The sequence below is a fragment of the Gymnogyps californianus genome, chromosome 1 (genome assembly GCF_018139145.2).
Source record: "Gymnogyps californianus isolate 813 chromosome 1, ASM1813914v2, whole genome shotgun sequence".
Lineage (NCBI taxonomy): Eukaryota > Metazoa > Chordata > Aves > Accipitriformes > Cathartidae > Gymnogyps > Gymnogyps californianus.
In genome coordinates, this window is record NC_059471.1 from 102,126,441 (window position 1) to 102,141,127 (window position 14,687).

Sequence of the window (14,687 nt, forward strand, 5' to 3'; positions counted from 1 at the left end):
AACACACGCACGCACAAACAGCCACACAACACCTTACTGAGATCACAAACATTACAGCTGTACTCCCAAAAAGCACAAGGAAGACCAAACAATGAGAGTTACTTCTGTACATTTTAAAGGAGCACTTTAAGGATTTTAAGGAAAAATGCATCATGCATACCCTCCTCTTCTGTGGCGCTCCTTGTGCTTGGAGATTTTGTAAGGCAGAGACCTTTCTCCCAGGTTTTCTAGGTTCCTCACAACGGCTCCTCTCTCCATAAGAGCCTCAACAGTGCGCTTCAGCACAGCTGCAGTCTCAGGCTTTAAAAGAAAGAAAAAAAAAAAGAGAAAGCGGGAAATGTACACAAATCTGGTTATTCTTATTATGCTATTAGAAGCGATACCTGTACTTGCACGGCTCAGTGCTGGAAGAGATCGTTCTGTAACCTGAGAGGGCAAAGCGGAAGCAGAAGTAGACCTCCTCCTAAGGAGGAAAATTTTTAAGAACAAACAGCCAACTCCTCTGTGAATTACGGCAACAGCACCGTTTCCACCAATTTCGAAGTCAGGCCCCAACAGAGAAAGGAAACTAAATGGATATCCAACTGAACACAAACCAAATTGTACAGCTTTCTTCTGCATTCCTTACAACATTTCACATCAAGATATATTCCCAAGTCTACCTGTCCAGTGACATGGCAACAGTTGTAAATGGCAAAGTAATGAAAGAGATGATTTTCAGCTTTATTCAGATTTTATTTTGTTAAATCAGACCACCACAACAACTTTGCTGTCCCTTCGCAGCCAGAAGAAAACTTGTGTAAGCCTTCAATCACCTTATGTGTAAGATGACTGAAAGTTAGTTTCCTAAGTCTAAGGTAGAGATGTACACCTTGAATAAGAAAAAGAGTTGCTTAATGTCCAGATCCCTTAACGGAAATTGGTGGAAAAAGGTGGTACCAGAATCTCACAACATGCAGTGCAGCCCATGCTCCGGCATGTGAAATTTCTTTCATGTTCCTGAGGATACAAGGTGATATGAAAGAGCCTCCATATGCAGAGCAGAGATGTTCAATGTACCACATTTTGCAACGCTGACTGCTCTTTGAAAGACCTGAAGTACAGATGGCCTGAAACGTTTTCTTGTTTCCATGGGCTAACTGACCTGTGGCACTCAAGAGTCAATCACGGGATCACACCTACTGCTCCTCACTATCAATCAGAAATTTTATCCTCCTCTCTCCAGCTGCATGAACTGTTTGGGAAATTTATTTTCAACACAAAGAGCCTGAACAGTTATAAGGTCAGCAAAAATGCCTGGACTTTTTTTTCAGCATGCATTTAGATTGTGTTGTAAAACAATTACAGGGACCAGACAAGTATGTTCACACATGAAGAAATGTTGCTACCTTGCCAAAATTCTTCAGTGCATTCAAACTATTGTTTCTCCCAACAGACAAGTACTAAAGGTATCTCTTGTCACAGCGTGAAAAGTTAGGATGAAGGGATTAAGAGAGTTTACGGATTATACTGTATTAATTTAAATCATATTTTAGCTCAAAATCAGGAATAACACTATTTTTGAGTTGACTTAGGATGGCTGCCTCCATTATCACTCATTAGATTTTCAAGTAAGCACCTTTCATGCTTAGGACCTCCTTCCCCAAAACGTTTGCAGAACTAATTGGGTCTCCTTACAACTCTTTTGGGCCTCTTGCCACAAAGCAAGCCATTTCCACAAATGTTACAGGAGTCTGAATTTCTGAGATTTCCAAAACTCATTCCTGGAAGAAAACCAGTGTGTTTAAAACTTACAAAGGAGAGACTGACAGATGGACAGGCAGACTGCAACTATACAGCCCTTTGCTAGAAAAATAGCATAAAACCAATTCTGTGAAGTCATGTAGGCACTCGCATGTTGATGCTACAGCTGATGATGCTGACCAACTGTTCATGCTGACCATGTTAATACTTTCATTCCCCCCTTTGAACCTATCTCTTGTCTCTCAAATACTTCTGCATACTAGATTCAAATACTAGAGAGTATCCCATCAACACAAGGATTTTCTTCCAAGACTGGATTCTTAGTCTTCTCTATGCTCGTATTTTGCATTACTTTTCATCCTCTAATATGTCTGACAACTACCACCAAGCAGTCACATGCAGTCCTCTCTCTCTCCGCAAACCCAAGGAGAAGGACAAGCAAATACTATCAGAGAACAACTGGGAAGTGGCAGCTATGGCATGTTACTCCCTCAGTACTTTGAGCAGTACTCAAGGAGTGGGAAGGGTGATTGTGAAACATGTTGGCTGAGCTGACAGGACTGAAGGTGAGGAACAGAATCAAGAAAAGCCAAGTAAGGAGATCAGGTAGTGTCTTCACAATAATGCCAGCAACTAGGAGAGAGCATAGAACAAAATCTCTTATTCTGCATCACAACCACGTGTTGTTTTGCCATAGTGGAAAGTGTTCTTTCAAACTTCTGCTACTGGAGAAACATCAGCAACAGCCAGAGAAAGGTAGCAGCTCCGCTATACTTGACCCTGTCCTCCACACTCCACAAATGCCAAAATACAAGGGGAGAGAGGGGAGCAGAGGCTCTTTTCTTAAGACTTTCCCCATGAAGAATTTCTACCCAAGCTCCTTATGGCTGTTTTAGCCCAACTTACATGGCACAACGGCGAGAGAAGCTGGCCCAAATTCTAGACAGGTTTTATGCTGCTTCCATCAGCACAGGATCTCGGCACTCAAACCCATCTAAATCAGGAGCTACAGGTGAGACACCTTCATTTGTTGTGAAGCAGCAGCTTCACATAGACAAGCCACAAACTAGGGTAACATAGTTTAATGCTGGAAGAGCCATACCAGAAATCTGGCTTCAAGAAAGAAGACAAAAAACAAGAACAACTGAGTTTGTGAAGCAGGCACCAAGGTACGTGTTACTGTCTAGAACATTTTGCCTTTTAATCAAGAATCTGACACCAACCATTAGGATTTTACTTACCCACATCACTAAGGGAAAGGAGCAGTTTTAGGAGAGAAAGGGCAGCTAACCTAACAGCTTTAATATTTTGTGCACTGCAGTGCACCTGTAGTGCTTCCAACCCTAGGCTTGAAAATACACTCTTGGAAAGCAATAGGATCTGCCATTCAAGTCTTCTCCCACTGTGCCTGCTGGGTGTGGTTAGGTTGCAGAAGCCTCCATGGTGCTCAGACAATTAGCGCAGGAGAAATCTGTCAGGTCAATGAATAAAAATACTGTTAAGTTTACTGTTGCTACTTGTCTCCCACTTGCATAAAAAAATGCTGATCCATAAACAGAGCTCTGTTCAAAAGAGATCTTAATCGATTGAGACCTTTAACCGAACAGCTATATGTCCAGTAGTGGAGTTGTCTGACATACCCTTCTTAACAACCATGCAGATTTAAGTTAAATGTTGTTGGGTAAGCTTACTCCTCTACATCCCTCATACCCTCAAATGACACAGAAGCTTTTTGTCTCTTTTATACATGCCAACAGATCAGCACATTCCCTGAGTGGCTGCATGTCCAACATGATGTGCAGTTTTTAAACACAATGAAGTCTAAGACCAAGTCCCATGTATTTAAAAACAAAACAAAACAAAAAGAACAAGAAAAGAAAGCCACAGATTTCTACATTAAGGATTGTAAAATATGACGCGTTTTTGCAACCTCCCCACTTGTGGACATACTTTGAAAACATAAACTAATTGTTGGGTTTGAAAGCTTGTCACTGTAACCCCTCTCATTCTTCCTCTCCAAAAAAGATCATGGTTTATCATAGCTTGCCTAAAGCCATCAACCAAACTATATATAGGCTAGTCTTTGCTAACCATAACATCCACAGACACAGGTTCCTTGGTTTGCCTCAGAGCCAGACCAGTTGAGGACATAGCAAATGGTATTGCCTGGCTCCCAACCCAGGAGCCACAACATTTTTTCCTGAACAGCCAGCACTAATTCCAGTACCACAGACGTGGGGAAGCAAAGATGGGGGAGAGAAAAGGAGAAAATGGAAGCCAGTGCCAGGATATCCGTGCTGGAGAGCAGGAGGCACTAGCAAGAGCGCGTAAGCCCTGGTATGTAATTCTAGCTCTGGTTCCCCCTCTTGCGTGTGTAGTCAAGCCAGAGCCCTTTCAACTGGCTTCACCCTTAGTGAACTTGGTGAACTTTGTTAGTGAACTTGGTTCACTATCATTCGGCCACGAGTAGTTACCTTGTTCTCAGGAAGACACAGCCCTACGGACCCGGCCAAGCCGTGGAAGGAAGAGGAGGGAGGTCACTGCAGGCTGTCCAAGGGCTTTTCCTTGGAAAACTGCCCCTGGAAGAAGTAACTGAAGGACTGTTGTCTACAGATCAAAATTCCCCACTCCTCTACCCTCACATTTTTTTAAAACTTACAGCTGCCCGGAAGAAACATGTTAACTAGCATGTCAACCCCGTATCTGCCAGGCAAAACAATCACAACAGAGGTATGTTACAAAACATACTTTCTGTGCACCATCAGCTTTCTCCACGGACGAGGACGGCTGCAGCCACGTTTTACCAGGCAGCTGCACCGCCCAGGAGACCCCGCGCAGCTGCTGCCGATGCCGCAGGAACTATGTGGATCGAGATCACCGGGCACCTTTCCACAGAGAGTCCAGTTCAGTTTATTTAAAACTCCACTATTCCCATGAAGTTATACATAGCCCCAGGTGTCACGCAAACCACAGCTGAACGCCATGCCCTAAAGCACTTCTTCCATACCTCTGGCTTCTCCCCTTCTGCTCGCCAGTCTTTCAGCTTAGCATAATCATCACCCAAGCGAGCAGAAAGCTGTTTAATGCACACCCTTCTTCAGCATCTCACCAGACTGCGCAAATGGAAATGGACGGGGGTGCACCATCAATTACTGCCCAGGATGAAAGCCACAAATGCACAGTAATAACCAGCGAGTACTGCAACACAGCGCCAACAACCTCTTTTTTCAGGGGAAGTTATATACCACCAGCATGATTAAAAACTATAGCACGGTTTTTATCAGTCATACAGAACTCACATGGCAACCAGCAAGTGTATTAAAAATAGGTGAATAGAAAAAAAAAAATGGGGAATACTCTGATGGCAAAATATCTTCTGTTCTACTGGAGGCCAGACATGAGCTCGTCAGCCATGAAGCTGCCAAGAACAGCTTGGAGACAGACCAGAAACGTGGCAAAGGCTTGAAATAAAGCTTTTGTAATGCTGATGTCTCCTAAAAAACGAGGAGCCACCCGCCCAATCCTAAAGGGAAGGACAACGCTGTGGCTGGAACTAGAGCCATGTGAAAGGACTCTGCACCACTGCTCAATTTTCCATCTTGTTAGCTGGCCAGAGGGAACTCGAGAGGACAGAAAGTCAAAAGGGACAGAAAAAACAGAACTGGCTAAAAATGAAGCCTTCTCAAGTCACCAAAGCTCCTTCAAAAAGAGTCTTTAGAGAGAGAAAAGGAAGCAGACACCAAATACTTAGTTTTAGGGTTAGGACTGTACTCAAGTTCTTCTGGCCACTTACTCAGTTTAACAGGCAGCATTTAAAGTCAGCGGGCACATCTCAAATTATAAACAGAAAGAAGTCCATCATAATTAGCTTGATTATCCCTTCAATGTAGTAATAGTAGGATAAAATTATGTCTTTTTTTGGTTGTTAAACAGTTACAAAAGGTTGTTCTGAGATTATTTACTGAGGTGGAAATCAAAGAATGCAAAATCTATGTTTAGAAGAAAGCTGCAATTCAAAAGCAGCAAAACTAAGGGGAAAAAACCAACTCCTTACTGTCATTACTACATAACAAAACACTAGAAACTTATTAGTGAAAATGATAAAAAAACCACACATACATTTGTGAACTAGCCAAGATCAACACTGGCATAAGAAAGAAGAGGAGCTTTGCAATGAGAAACAAGGGGAAGCTGGAAAGTCATTTAATTGTCACACCCTGTTTTAGTACACAAGACGACACAGCAAGCAGATGAAAAAATAATCAGCAGATTAAGAATGGACAGCAAAGAAAAAATTAGTGCTAATATTAGTAAAAACCATAGCCAGGCATACAACACAGCTAGTGGCAGGGTTGTTCTTCATCTGCCTAGGGAACAAACTTGAACTCCTCGTGCAAGATGCAAAGCTGCAATTACTATAAAAGCATAAACAACATGGACAGCAGTCCTAAGTAGGGTACAACCGCTGAAGGATACGTACTATTCAAAAAAGATCAAAATAAAGATAAAAGCAGTAGATCAAGCAAACAGAAGATGTGGGAGCTGTGCTGCACCCCTGGTAAAAACAGCCTGCATGTGACCGATGACCGCAATCAGGATCTCTGGAAACTGAGCAACAAAGATGTGAGGACTCTGAACACCTGCCTGGAAGTACAGACCTGGGCAGGGGTGGGGAGAGATCGGTCTAGGGAAAGCTGGACATGGCGCAGCACTAGGTACGGACAGAGGTTTCTGCAGCTACAACAGTACAATTTTCCCGACATAGAATAAGGAACAAATGGGAGAAACCCAGGTGGCTCCTGAACATGATAACCATTTCGTATTTCCATCAAACATTGAACAAAAAGGCGTGATACTATTCTAGAAATGGATTTGGCAAATAGTGAGAAAGTTATAGCAGGCAAGTCACCAAAAATAAGTTTGGGGGAGTGATCAAAATTGACTCAGTCTGAATTAAAAATAACACCCCATCCTCAACACAGATTTAATCAGCATTTTAACAGGGTATAAGCCAAGGAACTAGCAACTTCACCTGATGTGAATATGAAGCCTGGGGACTTGGATGCAGAGGAAGCAGCAACTTTTGAAGTCAAAGTGATGCTAGTATCTCTTCTGTTCCAAAATCCACCTTTCTTCTTCAAAGAATCTAAATTCCACAATACATCTTTTTTTTTTTAACTCAACATTTAAGATCAAAGGACATTATTAAAGAAACTGAACTAAAAACCAAGCAATACAAGTACCCTATAAATACCAAGTCAAAGTGAAATTAACAAAGCAGTCTCAACACTGAACTTACCTGAATTTAATTCATTTTAGAGAGCTGATACTCTCGATTATTTCTAAAAAGAACTCAAGAAAGTGTCTTGCAAGTCTGAAGTAAACAGCAACCAAATCCTCTGTGATTCAGGGCCATCTCAAGGGTTTATTACTAGAAAGAGTTAACGTAACAATTGGCCACAACTTCAGAATCAATTAAACACCTTCCTTAAAACTCTCTTTAGAAACTTACCCTCCTCTTCTCAACCACAACAAATTATAATATGGACTTCAATGTAACACTCCTGGTCAGCTCAAGTCTACTTATCAGAAACTTGCTAAGACCAAGCTTACCAGAAACTACAAGTAAGTGTTGTTCCTCTCATGACTTTTAGATGTGAATATATTTCATCAAGTTTACTTTATATATTCATTAAGCTTAAATAATCAAAGAGTGGAAAAGAAAAAAAACCAACAAAAAAACCCCATGGAAGGAGTTATTTTCAAACACGTTTTCTCCCTGGCCTTTCAAATGCATGCACGCACACACACGCACATACAATTCCTGTTGTTTCCACATTTGTTGTGTTTAAGATGAAAAACAGAAGACATTCCAATGAAGAGAATAAAAAGTAACAGTGGAGGCAGAAAAAAGGGAAGGTGAGAGGAAAAGAAGCCTTCTCCAATCTTGTGATACAGAAGCTGGAACCACAGTGAAGAAGCCAGTGCTTCTTTCCCCATCTTTGTACTTCTGACTGGTAAACCTCTTCCCCAGCACATTGCGAGGGGATACATAGTTGCAGTTTTCCATTTCAGGTCATCAATTCCTCTCCCCAAAGCAATGAGCTGCCAGTTTTAAGATACCCTGAACTTCTTCTGACTTCTCAAACTTTCCCTTTGATTCCTCAAGCGTTTGGACTGCAATTGCCCAACCTCACAGATCCACCTTCAGAAGACCCTGAGATAAGCAAAATGTAAAGCCAGACTTAACTGTGCAGCCTAGTCTAATCAAGATCTGCATCAAGTCATCCTTAGACAAGTTTAAAAAAGAAATCCTGTGCATGACAGTATTTTTAGATGTATTCAGGATTTTAACCACCACAGAGAGCAGAAGTTTTCCTCTTTCTTCCTCCCCATCTTCCAAGATTAGAGCTGACTGTTACAGTTTACTGCTTTCTTGAGAAAGCTGGTTCTGCCTCCTCTGGATAAGAGGTCTTGTGGTGCAATTTTACCTAGTAAGATGTTTAATATGACATAATTCCTATGAAAACAGGCTGTTGATGAAAAATAACGCATACAATCCAGCACCAGAATTAAGTTGGAACTTATGTTTGGAAGCTTACCTCTCAAGAACGTCACCTGCATTATCAAATTTCTTAAGGCAAGACTAATTTTAAGTAAGAATTTTAATTCTGGATAAGATCTCTATTCTCAAATAAGCTCTTTCTTTCAATCTCTCCCCTCTAACTCAGCGTTGTTTCCATCTCCATACACTGAGTGTATGGCTCCCCTAGTATTTTCTCTCATCAACTAATTTTAAATATTTGGGTGAATAGAAAAGCTTAACACCAGCTTGGAAGACTTACAGACACTGACGGAAAGGGTCCAAAAGTGATGGCTGCTATTTCCCAGGTAAGCTGAAGCCCATCATCCCCTTGCTCCAAGTGTTCAAAAGGAAAAGGCTACCTGAACGCAGAGCTAATCCCTCCTTCAGCTGCCTGGCACCTCCATTCACTAGCTTCTCTGCAAGCTGGGGAAGGGACACGAATCAAACCACTGTCACGCTGCTGCTGTTACTGTTTTGCTTCCCTGGATGCTTCAGGGACAAAGTCAGTAGTATTATCAAGGAATTATCAAGGAGAAGGGCTTTGGCGTATTGCAAACAGTACGCAACATGACCAGAGCTCACAACCCAAGCCACCTCCCTGCCACGCGATACTGAGCCTGGTACTTTTCCCGCAGGGAATAGCTCTCTGTCCAACATGGCACACATGCAGGCAGCTCTGAACCCACAGAGGTTCTTCCAGCGTAACTGCTCTGGGCACGTTCAGCAGTTTTCAAATCAGCTTTCACACCTCTCTAACTGGGGGAAATCTGCGCAGCGGCAAAGGAAGCGTGCACTGCGTGGCTTCCAGAAGACAAACACTAGTTTGGTTGAGTCACAGCTGCAAAGGCCAAACAGTTAATTTTTACATTCTCTGGGTTGGAGGCTTCCAGCCTTGGAGTGCCAGCAATAGTCCAGCCTTGGGAGAAATACCTGCAACTGTCCAAACCATCCATTATAGCAGTCAGGTGTCAGGATATATTCCAACCAAGTCCCCAACACTCCAGACCTAGGGTGTACCACTAGCACCATCCAGACTAGTCTAAGTCACTGAAGAGCTCCCTTCTACGAGAGAAGTCTTTTAAGGACTAGAGATCTGGTTCCTAACATGTAGCTATTACATCCATCATGCACATCCCTACTGCTGTAGAAGAACAAAGAAGAGTCAGGACTAAGAAAAAGCTGAACGTGGTTAGTAAAAAACTTTCCAAAGAGTGTGTGAGGACAATAGCCGTAATTTTTAAATCCTCAGGATTTTGCAGAAAAGTAACTATCTTTGGCTCTGAACCAGAACAGCATTTAAGGTGGAAGTCGCACTTTTTTCACCAACTGGTGTGCACAAGTGAAAGTGAACCTTGGCAATTTCTTGCTCGCTTTCTCCTGTACACTACAGCATATATATTGGGATACTCAAAGCTAACTTACAAAACCAGTTTCATGGTTCAGGTAAGTATTAAAATAGTAGCTGACAAATTAAAGGGTTATAAACATCATGACCATGAAGTCAAATTGTCACCTCATTCCTATCAGTCTACGAACACCTCAAAAAAACCATCGAAAAAGCAAATCACTATGTACAACCTGATTAAATGTGCTTGCTAGACAAGCAGGAAGAAAGCACGGAGCTGAAACCTCCTGGCTTGTTCACTTTCCTGGCATGAGAACATGCACAGGGCAAACTGGGATAGCCACATCCAAGGAGGGAGAATTCACTTCAGAGCCAGCAGGCAAAGAGTACTCATTACTACCACCTCCTTGGGTTTTTCCAGTGAACCCTCAAAATAAATGCTGCTGCAGCACTTACTGAACCTGCCCACAACTTGCCTGCGCCAGGACTCCACACCCAAAGAAACATTAAAGTCTCAAACATCACCAAATTGGGGATTGACAAGAGTCTTTGCTAACTAATACAAATGGAACCAGCTGGTGACAAAGAGGCTTCATGAACCTCTTAAAATCAATGAACTGGAAAGCTGCTCACTGAATAATCACCTAATAAACTAATTAGCTATCCAATTAATTAACAGCTAACTAATGAAAACACAGGAGTCCCACTCCCTCCTGGAAATCACAAATCCAAACCAAGTCTGCAGGCAGGAAATTCTGCTTATTTTTCCATCCCAAATCCAAAGCTTCCTCTCCAAAAATGTTTTTTATCCATTCCTTCAACAAAAAAGCAGCAAAGCTTCCACTTTTCTTTTACAACACAGCAGCAAGAGAAGAGAATACCAAGAATAATTTTGATGAATGCAGCATTTCCTCTGCAGCTGAAAATCTGGGTTTAGCATCCTTCTCATAGTTTTTGCCAACATTCCATCTCTAAAAGAACATCTTAATCCGCAATCCACAGGCAATTAAACACCAGGCCTGCCCCCCTCCTTGCTGAACCATCATCACTGGACAACGAGGAAGTCATGATTCACACCATGCTTTCCATGGCTATTAGTTCAAGTACATCCTTATGGGGGACAGGGACAAGGGGGAGAAGGAAGTCGAAGACTCATGTTTGGTCTCTGCTTACAGAACGGTGTTGATGTTTTAATCTTTTTCAAATAAAAATCATGAGAAGGTATCCTTCCCTCCCCCCAAGGGCAACTATCTAAGGACTGGCTACCGCAAGCTGTAACTGCTTCCTACAAGGGAGAAGACAGCATCACACGCATCATTCTCAGAGCATGACTGCTGGCATAGGCTCCTTGGAGGACGTGGGCACCAGGACTGATTTCTAGATCACAGTCAGAAATAAACACAAGACAGACACAGAGGCATCCAGGCTGGGGCAGTCCCAGAGGGACAGTGAAGCACAACTGGAGGTATTTAAGGACACTCCAGAATCAAGTAAGAAGGTGCTGTCCCACTCAAGAATTGGTTAAGCAGCAGCTGAACAGGGCATTTAAAGGAGGAAAGAAGAGGAGAAAAATTTGAAAAAATTTCAAAAATTTGAAAAATTTGGAAAAAGAGGAAAAAAGAAAAAAAGATGAAAAAAGAAAAAAGAAGGGAAAAAAGAGAAAAAAGAAAAAAAAGAAAAAAAATCACAATTTTGCACAATATCCAACAAGGCTGCTCTGCTAAATGAGGATTCACCTGTATTTTGTTTTGCATGCAAGCTGCTGCTCTGTAGGGTGCTTCAGGCAGCTAGCCTTGCCCTGCCAGCATCCTGAGCTTCAGGTCATAGAAAGATCAGTCCAGCCCAGCCCACCCCAGCCCCACCTCCCCACAACATGAGTTGGCCTAAAGTTTTTGCAGCCAAACTCTGCACTCATATTTTGGATCCTTAAGTTCTTCTTGCAGTTTTAAAGAATCTAGTTTGTTTTGGTTTTTTACTTCTCTAACCAAATGCCCACGCCCTGCTTCAAGAGGTCTGCCTTTTAATAACGGGGAAAATTGGGAAGTATCTTTACATATAGGGATGCAAGGCTTACTACAAATAAGAATACATATGATAATTATGGACAGGTTCTCCAAAATAGCTTCACAAATATCTATTCTGTTACTGGGTTTTTTTTGTTTTCTCTATTTTTATTGAAACTTTGTACAGAAGTTTTAAACATTTCCATACAATACTTTTAGACAGGACAAAATGCCATGGTAAAGGAATGTAAACTGCAAGAAACACAGTCTGAAGTATCCAAATACTCTCTAATAAGAGTTTTAGTTTGAAGACTAATGCAGTAGGCAAAATAATATGCATACAGTATACAAAGAACAGTATACACAGGGCCAGCAATGCTAACTATGAAAATTTTGCATCAGATTTACTTCAAAGATTTATAGCAATATGATAATTCTATACACTAGACCAAAATTAATTTATCATACATCGTCTCTATGACAAAAAGCTTGTCATTAAGGACAGTAGCAACTTACAATATAATTAAGCTGTATTAATCTCATTAACACTTCTAAATCTATATTCCTACTACAATATTTTTTTTTCAGTATATTGTCTTATAAGATCTTAACAGACCTTTAAATAACACTTTACCAAAAGAGACCTGGATCCATTATAGTGATCTTATCTACATGCCCATTTGGCTTATTTCAAAAAAACAAGGGACAAGGAAAAAGGCAGGTTTCAAATGCTATATGATATCATTTGGTTTTGGTCTGAAATGTATTTTAGTTGAATAGTTAAAAAACCAAAAAGGCAGTTCATTAACTGGTATTTTATATAAAATCTGCAGAAAAATACAACAGCAACAAAAACAAAAATACTTCACAGATATCTAAAAAAACATTATATCAGAGATACAAGGTAAAGCAGCATCACTTTGACACTGTGCTTTAAAAATAAGAAGATGAATGAAGAGACTGCTCTAGTGATATTAGAAAATTTGCTTTCTTCTTGAAGAAGACTACTAACATTTTGCACAGCAACTATTTTTATAACCACCTCATTTAAAAACGTGTATTCATAGACACAGAGAATTGTCATATCATTACCATTTTTGCTCAAAGTGTCTGACTTTACACAGTGAAACTGATAATGCTAAGTGTCACCAGATGTCACTATACCATGAATTCAATATTAGAACAGAAGTGAAGCAAATGCCTTTAAACCAACACCATAAAAGAAATAATAGAAAGTGTTTTGTAAACAAAACAAACCACTTTGCAAAACAAGAGAGTTCAGAGATCTCACAGTGAAATCAGAAATCCTAATTATATATGTTTACATTCTAGGACTACTCTTTACCTTAGGCCAATTAAAGCACATTAAACCATTTAATTATATACAAACATTTTCTTAAAAAAATTTTAAAACATTGCACACAAGTCTGCTTTTTAACATCACATAACAAGGTTAGTTTTATTTTCAAAACAATTACATTTAAGGGCACAGAACATACAGAATACCAAATTAACAGATGAGTATTTTTGCTTTGCTATACATGCTAAATCCAAAGATTTCCTCAAGAAAGCTAGAGCTTAGCAACTCCAACTTCTTCCATGTATCCTGTTATCTGAAAGGGAGCATCTCCCAACACCTCCTTTATCTTAGGATTTAAAAAAATATATATATAAAAAAAATAAAGCTGTACGTTTTAAAGTTGTAAGCATCTTCTGCTTTAAGTGTTCGCGCAGAGATCCTTCGATGGCTCTGCCTGTTTCACTGTAACCTTGAGGGAAATCCTTTTCACTACTCAGTTACAGTACTCTCATGACTTGCATCAGAAGTCTCATGCTGGCCCTTCTGGGATTAAGGTGGAAAGGGGAACACAGAAGTGGAGAAGTAGAAATAGACAAGCGGTATACTGAAGGCCGTTTTAATTTCTTACAGTCTCTCACCGTTTCCTTTCAGCTACTAGTAAAAGCTAACAGGAAAAATTACAAAAACAACAAAAAACCCTAAACTTTGGCAGAGAATAGCATCAAATCATTCATTTTTTTAAAAAATTAAATAAGAACAGTCTCCCAGAATGTACTACTAAGCTCTCAAGAAGCCTCTTCCTTTTTTTTTTTTTTTCTTTTTTCTTTTTTAAATAAAAGGCTTCTAACAAATTTCTGGGAGAAAATTCAAATATCTTAACAGAAAAATAAGTTAAGGGAAATAACAACAAAAAAAGGTCTAATTCCAAAATAAGTTTTTCAAGACTGTCGTTCTAAGCTCAAGGCAATAAATAAAGCAATTGCTGCAAGACAGAAGCATGTGTCCTCCTGGATCTACCCCTGCATGACTAGCCAGTCGCACCGAGGAGGCGGCAGCCAGGCATTAGAATTTATGGAACTGATTGTCCATTATGGGAGACACTTTGTAGTTTTACTGGACCAAAAAGTTGGCGTTTAAACCAAAACATATTAACCTGGGTTAACACCTCTTCCATGTAGATCATAATCAGAAGATTAGCAAAGGCATGTTTACGCTATAAAAAAATCCTCAAGCAATTTCTTACACGAAGGTCCATAACACAAGGCAAGCTACTTGCTCACCAATAGACAGCTTGCTTGAAGCCTTATAATTTTTTTTTTCCTAATAAAGGCCTTTTATTAAGTGGTTATATGCAGCAAAGAACATCAGCAAGTTCTATGACCTCTAAGACAGGAAAACAGAATACAGCTGAAGAGGCTGGCATTAGGCAGAGAGTAGCATAGAAACACATTTTTAAACAACTGAAGAGAAAGAGCACTGGAGCAATAATTTGCCTAAAAGCTTCTTCACAATAACGGGTCTGAAGATGGGGGGATGCAAAGTATTCTTTTATTGAGATCCTGACTGACTGCCAATTACCACTGTGATTAATGTAGCAACTTGTTAGTTTAGCAAAAGTGAGAATGCATTAACTGGGAGATGGAGTATCTCAGATTCAACAGTCAAAGGCTGCACCGTACATTTGCAAAGGATTGTGACTCCCTACCACAG

The 14,687-nt window shown here is 40.5% G+C and overlaps 1 protein-coding gene across 1 annotated transcript in view; it reads right to left on the bottom strand.

The window, feature by feature from the left end:
* MRPS6 (mitochondrial ribosomal protein S6) overlaps positions 1-14,687 on the bottom strand; it is a 46,424-nt gene that overhangs the window by 12,303 nt on the left and 19,434 nt on the right. Inside the window, exon 2 of the mRNA XM_050915322.1 lies at positions 161-300. Coding sequence (XP_050771279.1) covers positions 161-300 — 140 coding nt within the window. The remainder of the gene's footprint in view (positions 1-160; positions 301-14,687) is intronic.